Here is a 22,319-nt window from a genome sequence, read left to right on the forward strand (position 1 = left end):
GGTTTCTGTCTGCTGGAAGGGTAAAGGAAATGAAACTAAAATGGCAAATGGTACATATAGTATATACGTATTTATGTATGGGTGTGTGCTTGTGTGTGTGTGTGTACATAGTATATCTATATACACACATGTATACAGAGTGCATGTGTGTACATGTGCATAAATGAAATCTGAAGATACTCAAGAACAGTGTTTTCCTATCACTGTAAGATGATGGTTTCATGTTTACAACAGTTGTGTAAGACCTTTCTTTCAGGCCAAATATTTGTTTCATAAATGAAAGTAGACAAATTCCCATAGTTAGCAACTATGGGAATCAAAATATCATTCCTTTAACTCAGTCTCTAGGAGCCTCTTAAACACATCATTATCAGCACCACCCCTTAAGGGCTGGAAGGGCAGGGCACTTACTTAAATTGCACAAAATGTGGCCCTGTATGTGTCACCTTTAAACTAAACAACCACTATGCTCTAAAGTTTCAGGTGACCAAACAAGGAGAGAGTATAATAAGCAGAAGGCTTAGCAAAAACAAGGAAAACCCTCACCAACTTTTTTCATTGTTATGAGAGGCTCTCATTCCAAGGCAACACACACATGTAATTTTCAAGGCAAGAGAGAAAAGCTAAAGGTATATTGTCAGTGCTCTAGGATCCTGAATAGTTTCAGCAAGTTCTCTGAACAAAATTCAGGGAGGTTGGGATATACACAAAAAAGTTGATAGTCTAAACAAGCCAAATGTGAACTACAAGCACTACTTGAAAATAATTTCAAAGGTACAATTTACTTGTCATCTGCTTGTATCAGTGGTTCCCAATAGTCATGACTCACTGATAGATTTTAATTGGTGTAACTGCAATTAATTTACCAAAAATATGTTAAGTGCCCAAGTTTGTGAATAATTTACTTCTCAAAAGCAGAATTTTCCTAAGTAGAAAAGAAAGGGGTGGAATTACAGCTTAGCTTATTTGCAACTCTGCATAAGCTACCCTCTATCTCATCTATGTCAAAGCCCCTAGGAGTGAGTGCTGTTGAGCATGTAAAAAATCATCTATGTTTATTGTGTCCCCAGGGTTGAAGTTGACAAACTTCTGGTCTTTATGACTGAAAACTCTCACAATAATATTATTGAAATGAATTACTAATACAGAAGAACTGTGGGAAGGACTGCTTACTAAGCAAGTCTGTAAGTTCAAAGTCACCAGTTCAGGACAGTGTGCACCTATGTACTTGAGAGCTTCATCTTCTAGCTAGAAAGATTAAAAAAAAGAAAAAATTATTACTGACATTGTTTAAAATCTTAAAACATTAAATCTTAAAGATTTAAGAGTGGACACACTCATCAACACATTGTAAATATAGCCAACCAAGTTTCAAAGGAACAATGAACCAGCAACAATAAACTATGACCACATAAATGTGTAATTCATATGATTAGTACAGTTATCAGCATTTGTTATCAGTTCTGATCACATCAAACTCATATTATCACCAAATCAAGGGAAAGATAAAATAACATTGCCTATTGTTTATGGATTTTTCTTCTGCTAAATATGCCTCGCAGTATTTTGCTGAGGGATTTTGAAACTAAAATAACTTTCACATTTCTACACTCCCTGTAAAGTTTCTTAACAATAAACTTTTGGGAGCAGGAGTTAAGAAAGAAATTTGCAGTTTATCTGCTGCTGGAAGATCAGTGCTACGCGTACAGTGCCGAGAACAGATGGCAAGCAATTGACTATAAGGATGCATCCCAATCAATATTTTTCAGGATTCCATAAATAACCAGAAGCTCAAGCTGTTGTTTTAAGGCAGTCATACTTTGGAAGCTCTGTTTTAAACAACAGAAACCCTCCTATCATGGTGAAAGAATGGGGGCATTTTTTAATAGAATACAAGGCATGGTTTTAGCAACCATTAATAAAATAAGGTAATAAGAGCCTAGCCCTACTTTGTTAGTCACTTCTAAACCCACTCTTGATCATTTCCTTCCGGGTGTTGTTACCATGTCAACTCTTTTTTTTTTTCCACTGTAAAACACTGAGACATTAAAATTTCTAATGACAAAATATGTTGGATTTTTGATGTGACTGGCAGGAAATAAGCATCACTATAAAATGTAGGTTGCTGTATATTTGGCACATTTAAGAATAGCTCTTGGTAGTTAAACAACTAGTGGAGACTGCCAAGACTGTCTTCTTTGTCCGTTCAAGGTCTCAGGCAGTGACAACATTGCAAGTCTTTTCAGGTTAAATTACACGAAACCCCTCTTGCCTATGGAGCCTGTTCTGTATGATTTTGTCTCCCCTCAAAAATTTATCTTTAGTCAGGCAGGTGTTAATTCTTCTGTTTTTTCACTCTAGGGAAAACACTTTAATCTTTGGTAAGCATGGGTCTTTGGTCAATAATACACAACTACATATCTCTCAAGCCAACATCTTGGGCTGCCCACCAAGTTCATGGTGCCTCTATCATTCACAAGTAAGACAGGGAGTATTACCTGTGTGCAGCCTTTTAAGAATAAGGCTTTAAGACCTCCACAGCCTCTCACTAGTGCTTGGATACCATCCTTGGTTACTTGGTCACACCAGGAAATGTTTAATTGCTCCAACAGTGGACATCCCTCACTTAGGATAAAACAAAACGAAACAAACATATGACTAGATCCAATTCCAAAGGCACCAAAGTCTCATTTTATTGGCTATCTAGTCAGGGACATATTTACTTAATGTAGATTCAGAACACAGGCAATTCCATAGTAACAAGAGGTGCATTTATCAATGCTTGCGGTGCTCATGTGGAGTGACTACATCGCTAGGAGGGCAAGCTCAAATCCACCTTAACTAACAAGCTCAAGCACAATGTTGTTTTTCAGATATATTAGATTTTTATGGAGCTTTATATTTTTCAAAGTATATTCTTTTTGCACTTATCACAAATTTAAAGGTCTCTAGATAGGAAATGGAAACAAGGTGACTTGTTCAAGTTAACAGAGTAATTAATAAAGTGTCAGATTCAAACTCAAATTATCAAATAATTCGAGTACTTATCAAAGTAATAATGAAGCCATTTAAAATTTTATTTTAAAAATTACAAAGGATCTGTAAAATTTTCTTTTCTGGGCAGAGAGTTTCCACAGGCTGAATTTAGGATGTATTATATTAGATCTCTGTCTTCTATCAAACACTAGCTTCATCTTTGATCTTTGATTTCACATTTAAACTATGGAAGCATCCCCAGCTCTATGGCATTCTCTGGAAAATACTGCTTTAATTATTTTATAAAATAAAGCCAGGGGATCTTGGTTCAAGTTCATTCTTCAACATTAATAGCGTGACTTCAGGCAAGTCACTTCAGGAAGCCTGACAGAACCTCTCTTAGACCACGATTAGCAATAGCCCTTCTATGTTTTCCCCAAACTAATGCACTCATTTCTACCATAATACTTATCCCGCTGTAATACAACAACACACTTGGTGTTTATTTTCTTCTACTAGACTCTGAGCAACTTAAGGGCAGCAATAATATCCTGTGCAGTTACCTCCCACGGTTGAATCACACACAGTACCTGGCATTCAAAAATGTTTTAGATTTTCTTATCTGTAAAGTGTCTGTCCTATCTATCTCACAAGATTTCCAAATAAATGAGATCATTTATGTGAATTACTTATGAACTAAGATCATTCATGTGAATTACTTATGAACTATAAATACTGTTATACTATCTTATTTATTATCCTACACCAGCCTTAGATACATGTTCAATGTTCATAAGGAAGGTATAGGAGCCACATTTTCAGATAACTTACACTCTAACTAAATTTACATTTCATCTCTTAATAGCTGAATTCTTACTATTCATAAATGTAACTAATACATGGGACCATTATCATTTATAAAAGGCTGATAAAAAAGTAAAAGGACAAAGACAATGGGCATTTCACCCTCCTTTTAAGATATATCTTTTTGTAACGCACTTTTAAAAAATATAGTAACATTAAAACAATTAAACTTACTGAGCGTTTACTGTATATACTGAATCCTGCTAAGAATTTCATTCATGTACAAACTGTATTATTCTGTTCATAAATCCAAGTTATCTCTATTATTTCACCTGAATGTGTCCTGTAATTTGGGCAAGTAGTAAAACAAAAGATCTATTTTGAACTATAGTACATATCTATAAAACAGTTTCCTTCAATTCCAACTTTACTTCAGTTATTAAAAAAATAAGTAACTGTTCTGATTATTGGACATTCTTGTAAGAAATTTACCTCAGAGCTTTTAGAGACATGTTTGTTATTGATGTACAGGAAGCCAAGTCAAGGTGCCTGAGTTTGGAACAGAACTTGCTAAGGCTAGTACATGTACTGAAAAATGGGAAAAGGAGAAAATAATGAGTAAACAAATAAGAACACATCCTACTAAGGATATTAGTATAATATACAAATATCATACACAATTCTCAATGAACAAATAAGAACACATCCTTAGAATACCATACATGACTCTCATGTGTTACAAGAACTGTAAAATTTCCATACCCCAAATAAAAGCAGTTATAAATCCAGGGACCTTTCATGTTGAGGAACAAGCAGGTTCACAAAGGATAAAAAAAGCTGTGCTGTGTATGAGAATGTGCATGAGGGGAAGACAGTGCTTGATTCACATTTGGAAACGTTAATAGCTATTGACAGCAAACTACATTTGTGCTGATAGGAGATCATCAAGCATTTTGTAAATTCAGGAACACCAGAAAGGTAGTTAGTACCTGCTAGCAAGTGGTGAAACATGAAGCCCAAAAGCTCTGTCTCTGCTTTTTCACTTAAATCTTTTTCTGCACAGATAACCTTTTGCATGGCAGTAACGAAATAATCCGATTTTTGCAAGGTATACAGAGGATGGACCAGTGCTAGGCTGAAACAAGCTAAGCTATGTAAATTATTGTCCACGTTTATTTACAAATTCCTTAAAGGCTCTTTTCCCCACAGTGGTCAAGTTCCTCATTTAAAATTTTTTTTAATTACAGAAAATCTCAAATATACTCTAGAGTGAATAACAGAGAATGCACATGTACCATCATTAAGCTTTGACATTTATCAATGTTCTGCTATTGCTATTTCATCTATTTCCCTCCTTTTTTTGTTCCAGTATTTTAGAGCAAATCCCAGAGATATTACTTCACCTGTAAATATTTCAGGACATATTTCTACTATATAAGGATTTTAACTCTTTAATGTCTGACACCCAGTCTATGTTCAAGTCTCCCCAACTGCCTCATAAAGCCTTTGTCAAATTGCCTCTTGTGGTTTTATTTTGCAATTTTATAATGAACACCCTTGTGCTTGTTAGACATTTATCTTTTTCCTTGGTGAAATAACTATCTAAGTGCTTAGGCCTTTTTCTCCCTTGTTTGTTTTTTTTAATTTTGTTATGTTTTTTAATTAATTAGTTTATTTTTTGGCCATGCAGTGCAGCATGCGGGATATCTTAGTTTCCCAACTAGGGATCGAACCCATGACCCCTGCAGTGGAAGGGTGAAGTCTTGACCACTGGACTGCCAGGGAAATCGCAGGCCTATTTTTAATTGGATTGCCTTGTTATTGATTTTACGAATTCTCTCTATATTCTTTTTTTTCATCTTTATTGGAGTATAATTGCTTTACAATGTTGTTTTGGTTTCTGCTGTACAACAAAGTGAATCAGCTATATGTATACATATATCCCCATATCCTCTCCCTCTTGAGCCTCTCTCCCTCTCTCCCTCCCCATCCCACCCCTCTAGGTCATCACAAAGCATATATATTCTTGATACACATTTTCTTTAATTTCTCTCAGTAATGTTTTATGGTTTTCAGCGTAGAAATCTGGCACTTCTTTCAGATTTATGTTACCTGGATATAAAGACAGTTTTACTTCTTTCCTATCGGTATGCTCCTTTTTTTTCTTTTAAACTTACTGCATGGGCTAGAATCTTCAATAGAATGTTAAACAGAAACATCCTCGCAGGACTCCCCTGGTAGCGCAATGGTTAAAGCTCCACGCTCCCAATGCAGGGGGCCTGAGTTCGACCTCTGGTCAGGGAACTAGATCCCACATGCATGCCGAAACTAAGAGTTTGCCTGTCACAACTAAGGAGCACGTGTGTTGCAACTAAGGAGCTGGCAAACCGCAACTAAGAAGCCCACCTGTCACAACTAAGACCACCGGGTGAAGCAAAATAAATAAATAGATAAAGCATCCTCGCTTTGCTCCTGACTTTAGGGTAAGGCATTCAGCCGTTCACCATTAAGTACATTGTTAGCAGCAGTTTTTTCAAGTAAGCTTTTGATCAGATTAAGGAAACTCCCTTCTCTTCCTAGTTTGTTGGATTTTTTTTTTTGGGGGGGGGGGTGGTGGTGCCCGCGCCACTCGGCTTACAGAATTTTAGTTCCCCAACCAGGGACTGAACCCAGACCCTGGCAGGGAAAGAGTCCTAACCACTGGACTGCCAGGGAATTCCCTGTTAAAAATTTATCACAAATGAGTGTTGGATTTTGTCATGTGCTTTTACTGTATCTAATGATGTATTAGTTATCTATGTTGCAGAGCAAATTACCTCAAAACTGAGCAGCTTAAAACAATATTTATTATCTCACAGTTTTCATGGGTCAGATTTTATAGGCACAGGCAGCTTAGCAGGGTGACTCTGACTCAGGTCTCTCACAAGGCTACCATCAAGGTGCTGGCCACAGCTGCAATCATCTCAAAGGTAACCAGGTATGGAATCCCTATCAGGCTCATTTAGGTGGGTGTTGGCAGACCTTAGATGATTCAGTTCCAAGGTTTTTGATAGAATTCAGCTTCTTGCTGGCTGTTGGCCAGAGACCTCAGTTTTTTGCCACATGGGCTTCTCCACAGAGCTACTCACAACTGGGCAGCTTGCTTCCCCAGAGCAGGGGAAAAAAGTAGAGCAAGATAGAAGTCACAGTCTTTTTGTAACCTAATCTCCAAAGCGATATCCAATCTCTTTTGCAGTATTCTATTGTTAGAAATGAGTCACTAGGTCCAGTCCACACTCAAGGGGAAAAGATTACAGAAAGGTGCAAATATGAGGAGGTAGGGATATCGGGGGGGCCGTTTTAGAGGCTGCCTATCACAGTGAGATGATCATGTGGTTTCTGTCCTTTATTCCAGAGGGTAGTAAATCTCACTAGCTGCTTATTTTTATATGGCCGCAAGTCAAGAATGGTTTTGGCATTTTTAAATGGTTGAAAGAAAATCAAAAGAAGATACTATTTTGTGACGTGAAAATTAAATGAAATTAAAATCTCAGCACCATGCAATAAAGTTTTATTGCAGCACAGCCATGCTCATTTGTTTATGTACTGTCTATGGCCACTTTGTAAAATATTGGCAGTTTGTAATACACTGGCATAGTTGAGGAGCTGTGACAGAGACTATATGGCCAACAAAGCCTCAAATATTTCCTTATCCAGCCCCATACAGAAAAAGTTTGTTGATCTCCGCTTCATTCTACTATTATGAAATATCACATTAACTGATTTTCAGATGTTAAACCACACTTGTATTTCTGGGATAAATCCCACTTGGTTAAGATCCAACACTATTATATGCTGCTGGATTCAGTTTGCTAAAATTTTAAGTATTTCTGCATCTCTGTTCCTGAGGAATACAGCAGACTTCCTTTTACTGTGATGTCTTTGTTTGACTTCGGTATCAGAAAAATACTGGCTGCAGAGAACAAGTTATCAAGTACTTCCTCTTTTACTTCAGGAGTGAATTTGAGTATTGGTGTTATTTTTTCTTTAGATATTTGATGGACTCACCAGTGAAGTCATCTGGGCCTGAGCTTTCTTTGTGGGACAATTTTGAATTACTGAATTCACTTGCTATAGATCTATTTAGATTGTCTATTTTTTTATTGAGTCAAATTTGGTAATCTGTGCCTTCACAGGAATTTATCCATTTCACCTGGGTTGTCTGATTTATTAGTATAAAGTTATTTATGATATTACCTGATAAACATTTCATCTGTCATTTGGATAAAGTACTTAGTTCTCTCCTTCATTCCTGCTTTTGATAATGTCTTCTCTCTTATTCTCTTATACTAGGTTTGTCAATTTAAAAAACTTTTTTCAATGAACCAGCTCTTGGTTTCATTGATTTTATTATTATTACTGTTTTTGTTTCCTATTTCACTGACATCCAGTCTAATCTTTTTTAAGATTTATAAATTTATTTATTTATTCAATTATTCATTAACTTATTTATTTATTGGCTGCACTGGGTCTTTGTTGCTGTGCACGGACTTTTCTCTAGTTGTGGCGAGTGGGGGCTACTCTTCCTTGCGGTGCACAGGCTTCTCATTGTGGTGGCTTCTTTTGTTGTGGAGCATGGGCTCTAGGTGCGTGGCTTCAGCAGTTGTGTCATGCAGGCTCAACAGTTGTGGCTCGTGGGCTCTAGAGTTGTTGTGGGCCTCATTAGTTGTGGCACAGGGGCTTAGTTGCTCTGCAGCATGTGGGATCTTCCTGGACCAGGGATCGAACCCGTGTCCCCTGCATTGGCAGGCAGATTCTTAACCACTGCAACACCAGGGAAGTCCTTCCAATCTAATCAATTTTTTCCTTCTTCTGTTTGCTTTGGGCTTTGCTCTCCTTTCTTCTATTTTCTTAAAGTTGAAGGTTATTGATTTGAGTTTTCTTTCTTTCCTCGTTTGTGATATAGGAATGCAGAGTTGTATCATTACCTTGACTGAATCGCATATATTTTGGTAGCTTTTCATTTTCATTCAGTTCAAAATTATTTAGAAGCATGATGCTGAATTTCTAAATACCTGCGCTTTTTCCACATATTGTTCTGTCATGAATCTCTAATTTAATTCTCTAGTTCTGGTCAGAGAACATAATTTTTTTTTTAAAGAAATTTCATTGAGATACAATTGACACACAATAAACTGCATATATTTAAAGTGTACAATTTGATATTTTTTTATTAGTAGTAATGTATATATGGCAGTCCTAATCTCCCAATTCACACCCCCCCCACCCCACCCCGCTTTCCCCACTTGGTGGAGAACATACTTTGAATGATTTTAATCTTCTTAAATTGATTAAGGCTTGTTTAGTAACCAATCTATGCTCTATCCTGGAGAATGTTCCAGTATGTTTGTAAAGAATGTTTATCCTGTAATCATTGGGTGGAATGTTCTATCTGCATAGTATGCATTTTTCCATCTGTTTACTTTCAACCTATCTGAATCTTTGAATCTAAAGCATGTCTCTTGTAGACACCACATAGTTGGGTCTTGCTTTTTAATCCATACAGGCAATCTGTCTTTTGGGTGAAGTGTTCAGTCAGTCTTACATTTAATAAAATTATTGACATGGTTGAATTTTCTCTCCCATTTTGCAATCTTTTTCTATTTGCTTCATGCTTTTTTCAAGTTTGTTTTTCTGTTTCTCCTTTACTGTTTTCCTGTGTTAAGTGTACTGTTTCAATACTGTTTCAATTCCTCTGTTGATTTACCTTTTTTCCCTATTTTCTTATATAGTCTGCTCATGGAATACAATATGTATCTTAATTTACCACAATCTATTTCAAAACAATAACTTACTTCTCACAAAACATAATCCTTTTGCTTCAATACATAATGGTTCCCTCCTCTCTCCTTTGTGCTATTATTTTCATATGTTCAAATACATTTCATATATTGCTTCTATATATAATATAGACCTAACAATACAGTGTTGTAATTATTGCTTTACACAATCTTCTGTTTTCTAAAGAAGAAAAGATATGAAAAAAATTAGTCTTAGATTTACCCATATACTTACCATTTCTGATGCTCTTCATTTACCAATTCCTATGGATCTGAGTTACTGTTTGGTATTTATTTCCTCTCATCCTGAAGGGCTTCCTTTAGTATTTCTTGCCAGGCACATTTACTAGCAACAAATTCTCTCCCTTTTTGTTTATCTGGGATTGTATTATTTTGCCTACATTTATGGAGGTTAGTTTTGCTAGATACAGAATTCTTGTTTTTTTCCTTTCAGCACACTAAATATGTCACATGGCTCTGCTTTCCCATTGTTTCTGATTAGGTCACCCATTAATCAAATATTCCTTTCATATACATGAGTCGTTTTCCTTCTGCTGCTTTCAAAAATTTCTCTTTGTTTTTAAGTGTTCAACAGTTTGGTCCAAATATGTCTAGGTGTGGGTATTTTTATCCTTCTTGGGGTTCATTGAACTTTTTAGATCTGTAGATTAATGTTTTTCATCAAATTTGGTAGGTTTTCTGCCATTAATTCCTCACATTTTTTTTCCTGCCTCTCTCTGTCTTGTCTGAGGTTCATTCCAATTCTACTCTTGATGTTGTTCCACAGGTCTCTGAAGCTCTGTCCATTTTTCTTTAATCTTTCTGTTCTTCAGACTGGATGGATAATTGCTACAGATCTCTAAACTGATTGATTACCTGTGTTTCTGGGGCTTTTTTTGCCCCCTAGCTTTACGACATTTAATTGACATATAACATTGCGTAAGTTTAAGGTATTCAGTGTGATGATTTGACACACATATATGTTGTGGAATGTTTACCACAATAAGGTTAGTTAACATACTCTTTACCTCACATAAATACCATCTTGTTGTTGTTATGGTGAAAAACATTTAAAATCTATTCTCAAATATACAATACAGTACTGTTAGCTATGGTCACCATGCTATGCATTTGATTCCTGGAAATTATTTGTCTCATAACTACAAGTTTGTATCCTCTGATCAACATTTCTTTCATTCTGTTCTGCTATCTTTAATGTGCTATTGAGACTGCTAGTGAATGTTTTATTTTATTATTATTTTAATTAACTAATTAATTGGCTGCACTGGGTCTTCGTTGCTACACCCAGGCTTTCTCTAGTTGCAGTGAGTCAGGGCTACTCTTCATTGTGGTGCATGAGCTCCTCATTGTGATGGCTTCTCTTGTTGCAGAGCATAGGCTCTAGGCACGTGGGCTCCAGTAGTTGTGGCACACAGGCTCAACAGTCGTGACTCACGGGCTCTAGAGCGCAGGCTCAATAGTTGTGGTGCACGGGCTTAGTTGCTCCACGGCATGTGGGATCTTCCTGGGGCAGGGATTGAATCCATGTCCCCTGCATTGGCAGGCAGATTCTTAACCACTGTGCCACACAGGAAGTCCCATGAATGTTTTAGATACAGTACTGTATTTCCAATTCCACAATTTCCATTTGGCTCATATTTTACAATTTCTATCTTTTAATTGATATTCTCTATTTAACAAGTCATTATCATCATACTTTCCTTTTGAAAAATGGGTGTATAATTAACATGTAACATTATATTAGTTTCAGGTGTACGACAAAAGGATTCAACATATTTATATATTGCAAAATAATTACCACAGTAAGTCCATTCATCACTATACATAGCTCCATTTTTTTTCTTATGAAGAAAACTTTTAAGACTTACTCCCCTTTAATTTAAAAAAATCTGGTTTCAGTGTACATAACGTGCACATATTTTAATTAAGTTTATCCTTAAGTATTATATGTTCTTGGATGTTACCATGAATGTTGCTATATTTAAAATTTCATTTTCCAATTGTTCAATGATGGTATATAGATACAGAATTGGCCATGTTTCCTGTGAACTTGCTAGAACCCTATCATGCCATTTAAAAATTTTTTCACCTGTATGACCCCGCTTTTTCTTCCCTTATTGTACTAGGTGGACTTCCAGTACAATGTTGAACAGATGTAGTAGACCTAATATCCATGCTTTGACCTTAAGGGGAAAGTGTTCAGTATTTTATGACTAAATACAATGTTAACAGCAGGTTTTTCATATATACCATTTATCAGGTTGAGGAAGTTACCTTCTAGTTTGTTTAGAGACTACATCATCAATTTTGTAAAATGCTTTTTCTGGAGCTATCGAGATGATCACGCGATTTTTTCTCTTTTATCTGTTATTAAGTTGGAACTTAATAACAGTGATTTTGTATGTTAAAACAATCTTACATTTCAAAGATAAATCCAAATTGATTATGATTTATTACGGTTTTCATACGTTGCTGGGTTCAATTTGATAATATTCTGTTAAGGAATTTTACATGTCCATGCGGGATATTGGTCTGTAGTTTCCTTTCCATGAATTTTTGCTTTACTTTTGACATCATGGTCATGATGATCTCATACAATGAGTTAGAAAGTCTTCCCTCCTCCTCTATGTTTTTTAAGTAAGTAAATTTATGTATTTATTTGTTTATTTATTTATTTATCAGCTGCACTGGGTCTTCATTGCTGTGCACCGGTGTTCTCTAGTTGCCACGCGTGGGAGCTACTCTTCGTTGTGGTATGCAGACTTCTCATTGCAGTGGCTTCTGTTGTTGTGGAGCATGGGCTGCAGGCAAGCGGGTTTCAGTAGTTGTGGCACACGGGCTCAATAGCTGTGGCTTGCAGGCTCCAGAGCTCAGGCTCAGTAGTTGTGGCATACAGGCTTAGCTGCTCTGCAGCATGTGGGACCTTCCTGGGCCAAGGTTCGAACCCGTGTCCCCTGCATTGGCAGGCGGATTCTTAACCACCTCGCCACCAGGTAAGTCCCTCCTCTTTTTTTTTTTTTTTTTTTCTTTTTTTTGTTTTTTTCCTCCTCTTTTTTTAAAAAAGATTATTTCTTTCTAAAATATTTGATAGAATTCAGTACTTTCCAAGCCTAGAGGTTTTTGTTTTGGTTTTTTGGCTTTTACTTTTTGGTGGTAAGGTTTTAAATCATCAATCCAGCTTCTAAAGATATAAGGCTATTCAGATTTTCTATTTCTTAACAGTTTTGGTAATTTGTGTCTTTCAAGGAAATTATCCATTTCATCCAAGCTGTCAAATTTATTGGCATAAAATTGCTCATATCCTCTTATTATCCTTTTAATCTGTGTAAAAACTACTGATATTTATTTTACAGTCTTGTACTGGTGATGTGTGTCTTCTTTCTTGACTAATTTAGACAGAGGTCGATCAAGCTTATTGATTTTATTTCAAAGAAATTCTAGTTTCATGGATTTTTCTCTACTCTACGCCCATTTTTTTATTTCACTGATTTCCACCATTATCTTTTTCATTTCCTTCCTTTCACTTATTGTGGATCTACTTTTCTTTTTCCAGTTTCCAAAGGTGGAAGATTTGATTTTAAACCTTTCTTTTATAAGATAAGCATTTAGAGCTATACATTTTGCTCTAAGCACCGCTTCTGATGCATTCCACAAGATTCAAATGTTGTATTTCCATTATCACACAGTGAAATATATTTCGTAATTTTCTTTGTAATTTATTCCTTGACTCATGGATTATTCAGAAGAGTGATACTGAGCTTCCTAGGTGGCGCAGTGGTTAAGAATCCACCTGCCAATGCAGGGGACACAGGTTCAATCCCTGCTCCAGGAAGATCCCACATGCCCCGGAGCAACTAAGCCCGTGCACCACAACTGTTGAGCCCATGTGCTGCAACTACTGAAGCCCACGCGCCTAGAGCGTGAGCTCCACAACAAGAGAAGCCACAGCAATGAGGAGTCCATGCACCACAACGAAGAGTAGCCCCCACTCACCGCAACTAAAGAAAGCCTGTGCACAGCAAAAAAGACCCAACAAAGCCAAAAAAATAAATAAATAAAAGTAATACTTAATTTTCAAAATTTCCAGATATATGCTATTTGATTCCTACTTTAATTCTGTTGAGGCCATATAATACACTCAATATGATCTCAATCATTCTAAATTTGCTGAAATCTGTTTTATGGCTCATTATTTGATATGTCTTGTTGAATATCACAGTAACAAAAAGAATGCTTTCTGGTATAGCATTCTATGGCATTTAGGACAAGTTCACTGACAGTGTTGCTCAAGTCTTCTATAGCGTTAACTTTTTTTTCTTTTTTTTTGGTCTACTTGTTTTATCTTTACTGAAAGAAGAGGGTACTATGTAATATCTTTTCCATCTACACTTTTTCCTGAAGTTTACATCACCTAATGTTAATAACCATTCCAACTTTCCTGTGACTAGCGCTTGTAATAGTATATCTTTTTCTATCCAGACCAGGGATCGAACCATTGCCCCCTATAGCTGAAGCACAGAGTCAACCATGGGACCACCAGGGAAGTCCACCATCCTTTTACTTTTTACTTTTTTAAGAGACAATTTCTTTCTTTTTTTTTAATTAATTAATTTCATTTTGGCTGTGCTGGGTCTTCATTTTGGCGTGGCGTGCGGGCTCTTCACTGTGGTGTATGGGCTCTTCATTGCAGTGCACGAGGGCTCTAGAGCACACGGGTTTAGTAGTTGTGGTGTGCAGGCTTAGCTGCGGCATGCATGTGGGATCTTACATCCCTGACCAGGGACCGAACCTGGGCCCCCTGCACTGGGAGTGCTGAATCTTAACCACTGGACCACCAGGGAAGTAACCCCCCCATCCTTCTACTCTTAATCTCCATATTGGGGGGGTGGGGGGTGAAGGGGAAGCTGAGACGAAGTGAGAGAGTAGCATAGACATATATATACTACGAACTGTAAAATAGATAGCCAGTGGGAAGTTGCTGTATAACAAAGGGGGTTCAACTCGAGGATGGATGATGCCTTGGAGGACTGGGACAGGAAGGGTGGGGGGGAATCGAGGGAGGGAGGGAATACGGGGATATGTGTATAAAAACAGATGATTGAACTTGGTGTACCCCCCAAAAAATAATAAATAAATAAAATTTTAAAAAAAAGACTTACATTAATCTCCATATTATCTCTAAGTTTTCTTGAATTCTTGAGCATATTTGTAATTGCTATTTTTAAACCCTTTATTGGTCAATTTTATAAACTGTCCTTTCTGGGTCTGTTTCTATTGACTAGTTTTTCTTCTGTTCCTTCTTCTGGTATCATTTCCTGCTTCTCTGCACGTATTGTAATTTTAAAAAAATATTTAATTTATTTATTTATTTAGGCTGTGCTGGGTCTCAGTTGCGGCACACGGGATCTTCATTGCAGCATGTGGACTCCTTAGTTGTGGCATGCAGACTTCTTAGTTGCAGCATGTGGACTTCTTAATTGTGGCATGCATGCAGGATCTAGTTCCCTAAACAGGGATTGAACCTGGGCCCCCTGCATTCGGAGCACATAATCTTACCCACTGGACCACCAGAGAAGTCCCTGTACTGTAATTTTTTATTGACTGCTAGAAATTCTGTCTGCTACACTGCTGAGTGTCTAGACTTTGTGTCCCTCTTTAAAGAATGTTGAGTTTTGATTTGGCAGGCAGTTAAGTTAGTTGTGAATCAATCTGATCCTAAATTTTTTCCTTTTAACCTTTATTAGGGCAGGTCTAGTTTAGTTCCACTACCAAGGTGCGACCTTTCTGAAGTCTCTATTAAATGTCCCAAGGTGTTCAATGAGCTTTCTCCATTTTGGGTAGTGAGAACTTCTCCCAGCCTTATTTAAGCTCTGGCAATTCTTCAATTCACAGTTTCCCATTAATTGTTCTTTCCTTATTAGATGTTCTTTGCCCAGCTTTGTGGGAGCTCAATATGTACATATTTAGTTAACTACTCGGCCAAATTTATGTAGATTTCTACAGCCCTTTTTTTGAGTAGCTCCCCCCTTCTCCAGACACATATTTAGCCACCCTGATCTCCCTGAACTTTGATCTCTTTCTCTTAAATTTAGCCAGAACTTTGTGCTCTGCTTGGGTTCCTTCTCCTTTGTCCCCTGCTTGGTTTCCTTCTTCTTGTGCCATTTTCTCGAAAATGCCACCAAGCAGAAAGCCAGGGCAATCATAAGGCTCACCTCATCTGTTTCTCAGTCCTGCTCTGCATGTTGTCCAACATCTCAGATTGCCTGTTTTCTATGGTTTATACAGTTTTAGAGTTGTTTACAGAAGTAGGGCAGTGACTGGCACAGCAGAAGCAGAAGTCTCCACCTTCGATTTGTATCCTTTTTCTTTTAAACTATGTTTAATATACAGTAAGTCCCCTACATACAAACCTTCAAGTTGTTGACTTTCAAAGATGTGAACGTGTGTTCCATCAACCTCAGGCATGAATGAAACTGCAGCTTGCTCTCCATCTCCTATTGCTGACGATCCTTCAGCTCTACCACCTCCCCCCTCCTCCAGTCAGTAACTCTTCTTGCCTGTTCACTCAATCCCCCAGCCCTCGTATGCCAGCTGTTGTACTGTACTATTGTACCTTTTAAGGTACTGAACTGTAACATTAAAAATGTTTATTTTTTGTGTTTGTTTTTGGAACGACTCGTTCGTATGGAGGGGACTTACTATATTAATAGTCACGAGAACATACAATTCTGAACATTCTGAACATTAACCAGTGGTTATTTGATGATTTTAAGATGCTATGGTTTTTTTAAATAGGAGTGGTAAAGTTAATGTGCTTATATTAAAAGCTTTTATCTTTCAGAAATACATATTTTAGAAATGCATATTCACAGATTAAATACTAAGACTTTTTTCAAAATAAGATAAGATGAATAAGATAAAAGGGCAAGAGTACAGAAAAAACAAGACTAGCCATAAAGTGATAATTTCTCAGTTTCCAATTTGAAGCTGGGTAAAAGCTTCACTATACTATTTTATCTATATGGGCATATATTTAAATTTTTTCATAAGAAATCAAAAGCCAGTAGAAGTAATACCTGGGTGGTTATACCTTCAAACTGATATGGATAGGTTCATGTGTTCCATTTCGTTTTTAATTTTTAAGGACTGCTTTGATTTCTTTTTCTTTCTTCTTTTTTTCTTTTTTTACACAGCTATTAAAGTAAAATTATAAAACACAATCCTTCAGAGGTCTCCCTTTCATTTCTGTCTCTTCATGTTCTCTCTCTCCCCATAAGTAACCATTTTTGATCATTTTTCCATTGTTTCTTTTTGAAAATATAAATAAATATAGATATATATTATCTAAAGTAAATGTAGGGCTACTGGTAGAGTCTTAGTTGGGGAAGGGGTTAGTTAGTAAATTTGTCTCTCATATTACAGGTTGCCAAATCAATCCATAGGAACAATATTTCTTAGTAGAATTAACTAATAACCTCAGTCCCTGTTTTTCAGACACTTTCTTGAATTAAAAGTTAACAAGTTGTGACCTCAAAGAAAGGAATAAAATAAACAATGTGTACCCTGTGCTTGGAGTGTCTTCTACTTTCCTTCTTTCAAGCAGTTCTAAAGAGCCCATCTCTTTCATGAGGCCTTTTTGAAGAACAGGAAGATCCACTGACTAATCTTGGTCCCTCCCTGTGCAAACATCTTCTTCACCACCCATTAGGCAACAATTTCCCTACATAATATTTAAATGTTATTTGATACATGTTATTACCAACAGATCCTTAGGCTGAATGTTTTTTATTCTACCTTTTATGTCTATTGGGTCTGTGACACTGAACTCTCAAAGATGGAAGATTATGCTTTCTTTCTTTTATGCTGTGACTGACACAAGACACTGTACATTTAAAGAGTCTTTATAGATTACTCCAAGCTGTGTTTAAGATTTTACATCTTTTTATAGAATTATCTGTTTATGTGTCTTTTAAACACTAGCTACTAGTTTCTTGAAATGTAAGTAATCCTAGTAATTTATATTATTAGTATTCTCTACTGCACGTTCACTGACTATAATTTCTAAGTTTTATTTTAAATATCAAGACAGAATTTGAGCTGAATTCCAAAATAAGCATCTTGTTCCATTTTTAACTTTAAAGTCACTTTCTCTGGGCTTCCTTGGTAGCAGAGTGGTTGAGAATCCGCCTGCCAATGCGGGATCACGGGTTTGAGCCCTGGGCTGGGAAGATCTCACATGCTGCAGAGCAACTAACCCTGTGCACCACAACTACTAAGCTTGCGCTCTAGAGCCCATGAGCTACAACTAACGAGCCCATGTGCTGCAACGAAGAGTAGCCCTCGCTCGCCACAACTAGAGAAAGCCTGCATGCAGTAACAAAGACCCAACACAGCCAATAATTAAAAAAAATAAAAACAGTCAGTCTCTCCTTGTTAAAACACCTTTCCTCTATAAAACCAAAATGAAGTTTGCTAAATATATTTAGTAGCCTGCATTAAAAGCTAGTACAGACAGAACACAAGAGGCTATGACTTACTCTTCTAAAACATAAAATACTTACGCATCTGTAGTCTTTGTACACCCGTTGAGATTCAGTACTTCAATGTTCCTACAGTTTTGTGCAAAGGTCCTTTACAGGAAAGAAACAAAGTAAAGGGTGTGAGGTAAAATGGGCACAATTCTTGGCATTAAAAATATAATAGAAGATACCAATAATGGTAATACTGGATAATTGGTACAAAAAGTTGTTTACAATTATGAATAAATTAAATTCAACCATAAACTTTTAAACATAAATCTTTTTGTCAACCAAGGTTAAAATTATCCCAACTTCAAGTAAACAAACTTAAAACAATTTACCCAAGGCTCCAAACAAACCATTTATAATATGGGGAACCTGGCTTTTGAGGGGGAGCACTTATTCTTGTTTTATTCTCAAAACTACACATCCACTACTGGTTGTGTTGAAAGCAATGAATGTGTATTTGAGTTTAGAATAGCTTAGGAATGTGACAAGTATTCCAGCCTTCTCTGGGTGAGATGGTGATGTGTTTGGTGTTGTCTTCACTTCGGTCAAGAAGATCATTTAATCGATAGTTATGTTTTTACCTTAATGCGTTGTCTCCTACTCCAAGACACCCACGAAGACTTAACTTTCGTAAAAAGCCCCCACACCTTTTTGAAATATTCTCCACTACCCGGCCCTGTAAAAAAAGAAATGGGTATACAAAAAGATAAGCCACCACATTGTTTCTGAAAAGACCACATCCTCATTTTAAACAGGCTTCTACTCATTTTAAAGACCTAATTAAATCAACAGGAAATTTTCAACCTGCTGTGAGAAAGCTTTCCTGATTAACCCATCTACTTGAAACATGCCTAAACCCTATATTGCTATTTACTTTGTTCATCTTGTAAGATACTCTGTATCTGAGGAAATGGTGCTCTGTAGTTCTCTTATGTCACTGTATCAATGTAGATTCCCCTCCTGATTAAACTGCAGCTACTAAAGGACATTAACTCTCTTTATCATTTCTGTGTATTTACTATAATACTCTAAATACAGCAGAGACTCAATGAACGCTTCACAAAAGCTTGCTGAATGATTTTGTGGGTCATGTTGCTTTAAACATTTACATCTATGAAGATTAGAGAACTGTGAAAAATATAAAAATCCAGCATGTCAGTGGGTATTATTTTAAAAGTACTTTATGGGACTTTCCTGGCAGTCCAGTGGTGAAGACCTCACCTTCCGATGCAGGGGGTGTGATCTGATCCCTGGTCGGGGAGCTAAGATCCCTCATGTCTCGCAGCCAAAAAACCAAAACATAAAACAGGAGCAATACTGTTACAAATTCAATAAGAACTTTAAAAATGTTCCACATAAAAAAACAGAATCTTTAAAAAAATTTTAAAAGTAAAAGCACTTTATGAAGATAGTGGAAAGTTCATGTGAACTTAACTTCTTACATGGATCCTCAAGACAACTACGCTTCACTAGAGTTAAAAAAAAAAAAACAAAAAACAACCCAATTGAAAGAAAAAAAATCTAAATCTAAATCTTATTTAATACTTATAATACAGCGAGGAAGCTGTTATTCCCATTCTCCAAATGAGAAAATCAAGCACCTCAGAGCTCATATATAGGTTAAAATAATTTATGCTTAAGCCATTCTTCTCAATTTTAGAGAAAACAGGCAACACTGAGAGATAAAATATGGGGGAGAAGTGAGAAGGGAAAAAAATCTCTCCCAAATAAAAGTAATCCAATTCATTCTACATAAACTATCTGTAAGCTCCCACAGAACCCAAAATGCTCATCTAGAAGAATTTATGCAAATATCATGCCTCAATAAGTTAACTCCACTTATTTTTCTTTTTTCTTTCTTTTTTTAAAAAAAATTATTTATTTATTTTTTGGCTGCGCTGGGTCTTTGTTGCTGTGCATGGGCTTTTTCTAGTTGTGGCGAGTGGGGGCTACTCTTCATTGCGGTGCACGGGCTTCTCATTGTGGTAGCTTCACTTGTTGCAGAGCACCGGCTCTCAGGAATGCAGGCTTCAGTAGTTGTGGCACACGGGCTTAGTTGCTCCTCTGCGGCATGTGGGATCTTCCTGGACCAGGAATCGAACCCGTGTCCCCTGCACTGGCAGGCAGATTCTTAACCACTGCAACACCAGGGAAGTCCCTCCACTTATTTTTCAATAAAAAAAATATAAAAAGACTTCCTTAAAAAGAGCAATAAACACAGGTTCACATTTCCACCACAAAAATAAAAACAAAAATTTTTGAATCCCATTAATACTAAACAACTTAGTATTATTTCAGTAAAATAATTTTGCTCATTCTCAAAAACTGAACAAGTTCTTGGGAAAACTGCAGGCTCCCATGAAGTTCAGACGCACTGAAATTAATTGTTTCTCTCTCCAGGGAAAGGAGATGTATGTAGTTGGGGCTAATCTGTTCGATGCTGTAATTACATTCTAACAAGAGAAATGGGGCCACACACCACATAATTATACCTCAATATCCCTCTGGAAATCAAACAGGTCAATTCGCTGCCAGTTACTGCCATCCAGAGCCAGAACATTCCAGGCCTATTTTGAAGAAAAAGAGACAGAACGAGCAGAAGCTGAATGAAGGGGGAAAGCTAGCAAAATTCAAGTTCACAATTAAAACCTACTAATGACTGAAACTGACCAAAATATTTCTCAGCACCCCCACCATTAACGCTCCCCAAAATCAGTCTTATTTCTGATTCATACTTTATTCTCCAAGTAAATTATCTCATATATGAGTGGGTACAGAAATTAGTAGCTACAAAAGATATTACATTAGGGGGCTGGGGAAGGACAGGTTGTGGTAAGTATCATAGCCAGAAACTGTTTTCTAACTGGAGTTTCCAACTGCAAAATGAGATAATCCAGCTGATGAAAAGCAAGTCTGTTACTCTATCCCTCAACTAGGAACAAGGTGAGTGTGAACCAAAGAAAGAAGACGGCACTCTGAATGTACTGCTAAGTTATAAACTTAGAATATCATCTATCACTACAACAATTCAAAACACAGATGCAATATTGAAATTCTGAAAAGGAAATTGCAGATACACTTATAAGCCCCAGGTAACTATCACACAATCAGTAAGAAAGATGTCAGGGTTATGAGGGTAAACAAAGTTATTGTTGTAGAAATCTTTAAGGTTTTCTCAGGATTTCAATGTTAATTTTCTTTTTGTGGTTTCATATTTTTCCAACAGTTTCTTAAATCACTCCATGGGAGATAAGAGATAAAACTTTTAAAGATCTTATGTTTACTAGATTCTTGGGCTAACTGTACCTCTGATTTGGTTTGATAGTTCTCATTTCCTTATACTACTTTCTCTAGCAAGCAGGAAACACGCTTAACTGAGACTAGGGAATGACAGGTTCCTCTCTAGAGTTTTGATGTGTGTTTTTTTTTTTTAAAGCAAATTAAATACTTCAAGTACAGAGAATAACAGGCTAACTAACGATGTTCCAACCGTACAGATTTAATGAAAATTGGCATTGTGCTTGCTTTTAACTTAAAACACATTAAGAAGGAAGAGGAACCTGAACATGAAAACAACAATCAACATTCTTGAGATGAGACTCTGCAACCAAACAAGTTTAGACACTTGTCTGGGAATTTTGTTTCTCAGTGATGACCTCAGCTTCATATGGAGACAAAAAAGAAACTCCATTCATTTGTACCAGCCATGACTAAGACAACCACTCAGGTACCAGGAACAGAAATGTCATAAATAGAAATCATCAAAATATGCCTGATTGTTTCCTAAATTGCTGAGATACAAATTCAGTATGGCTTTTAGGATGCAAAAACTACATTAAAGTTAGCAAGATGAGGTGAATTTTCTAAGGCAAGTTTTGTGGGGGTTTTGTTTTTGTTTTTTAAAAGGAAATTAGTGATGGAACTGTGAAGGACAACCTGTGTCCACTTACTCTGCTATAACCGTATTACATACTCAGCACCTAGGACTATACCTGGTACATAGCAGATTCTCAATAAATATTTGTTAAATAAGCAAAAAGCCATTGTTCTGTTTATAAAAAAATGATAACTGTAGGTACTCATTCATTTTATTATTATATATAATGTATTACAAAAGAGACTAGGAATGGTTCATAAAACAATTTTCTCACAACAGAGATTCTATTCTTAA

At 36.6% G+C, this 22,319-nt stretch overlaps 1 protein-coding gene across 6 annotated transcripts in view; it reads right to left on the reverse strand.

Moving 5' to 3' along the window:
- Positions 1–22,319, reverse strand: part of FBXL20 (F-box and leucine rich repeat protein 20) — a 105,465-nt gene that overhangs the window by 10,467 nt on the left and 72,679 nt on the right. For 5 of the 6 annotated variants that reach the window (XM_057714510.1, XM_057714508.1, XM_057714511.1 and 2 more), the window contains exons 4-9: positions 20,641–20,715; positions 18,730–18,824; positions 18,182–18,250; positions 4,273–4,368; positions 2,499–2,625; positions 1,174–1,248 (exon numbers count right to left, since the gene is read on the reverse strand). In XM_057714510.1, the coding sequence (XP_057570493.1) occupies positions 1,174–1,248; positions 2,499–2,625; positions 4,273–4,368; positions 18,182–18,250; positions 18,730–18,824; positions 20,641–20,715 (537 nt within the window). The remainder of the gene's footprint in view (positions 1–1,173; positions 1,249–2,498; positions 2,626–4,272; positions 4,369–18,181; positions 18,251–18,729; positions 18,825–20,640; positions 20,716–22,319) is intronic. The other variant, XM_057714512.1, reaches the window with a different exon arrangement.

Source organism: Hippopotamus amphibius, chromosome 17, assembly GCF_030028045.1.
Source record: "Hippopotamus amphibius kiboko isolate mHipAmp2 chromosome 17, mHipAmp2.hap2, whole genome shotgun sequence".
In the NCBI taxonomy this organism is placed as follows: Eukaryota; Metazoa; Chordata; class Mammalia; order Artiodactyla; family Hippopotamidae; genus Hippopotamus; species Hippopotamus amphibius.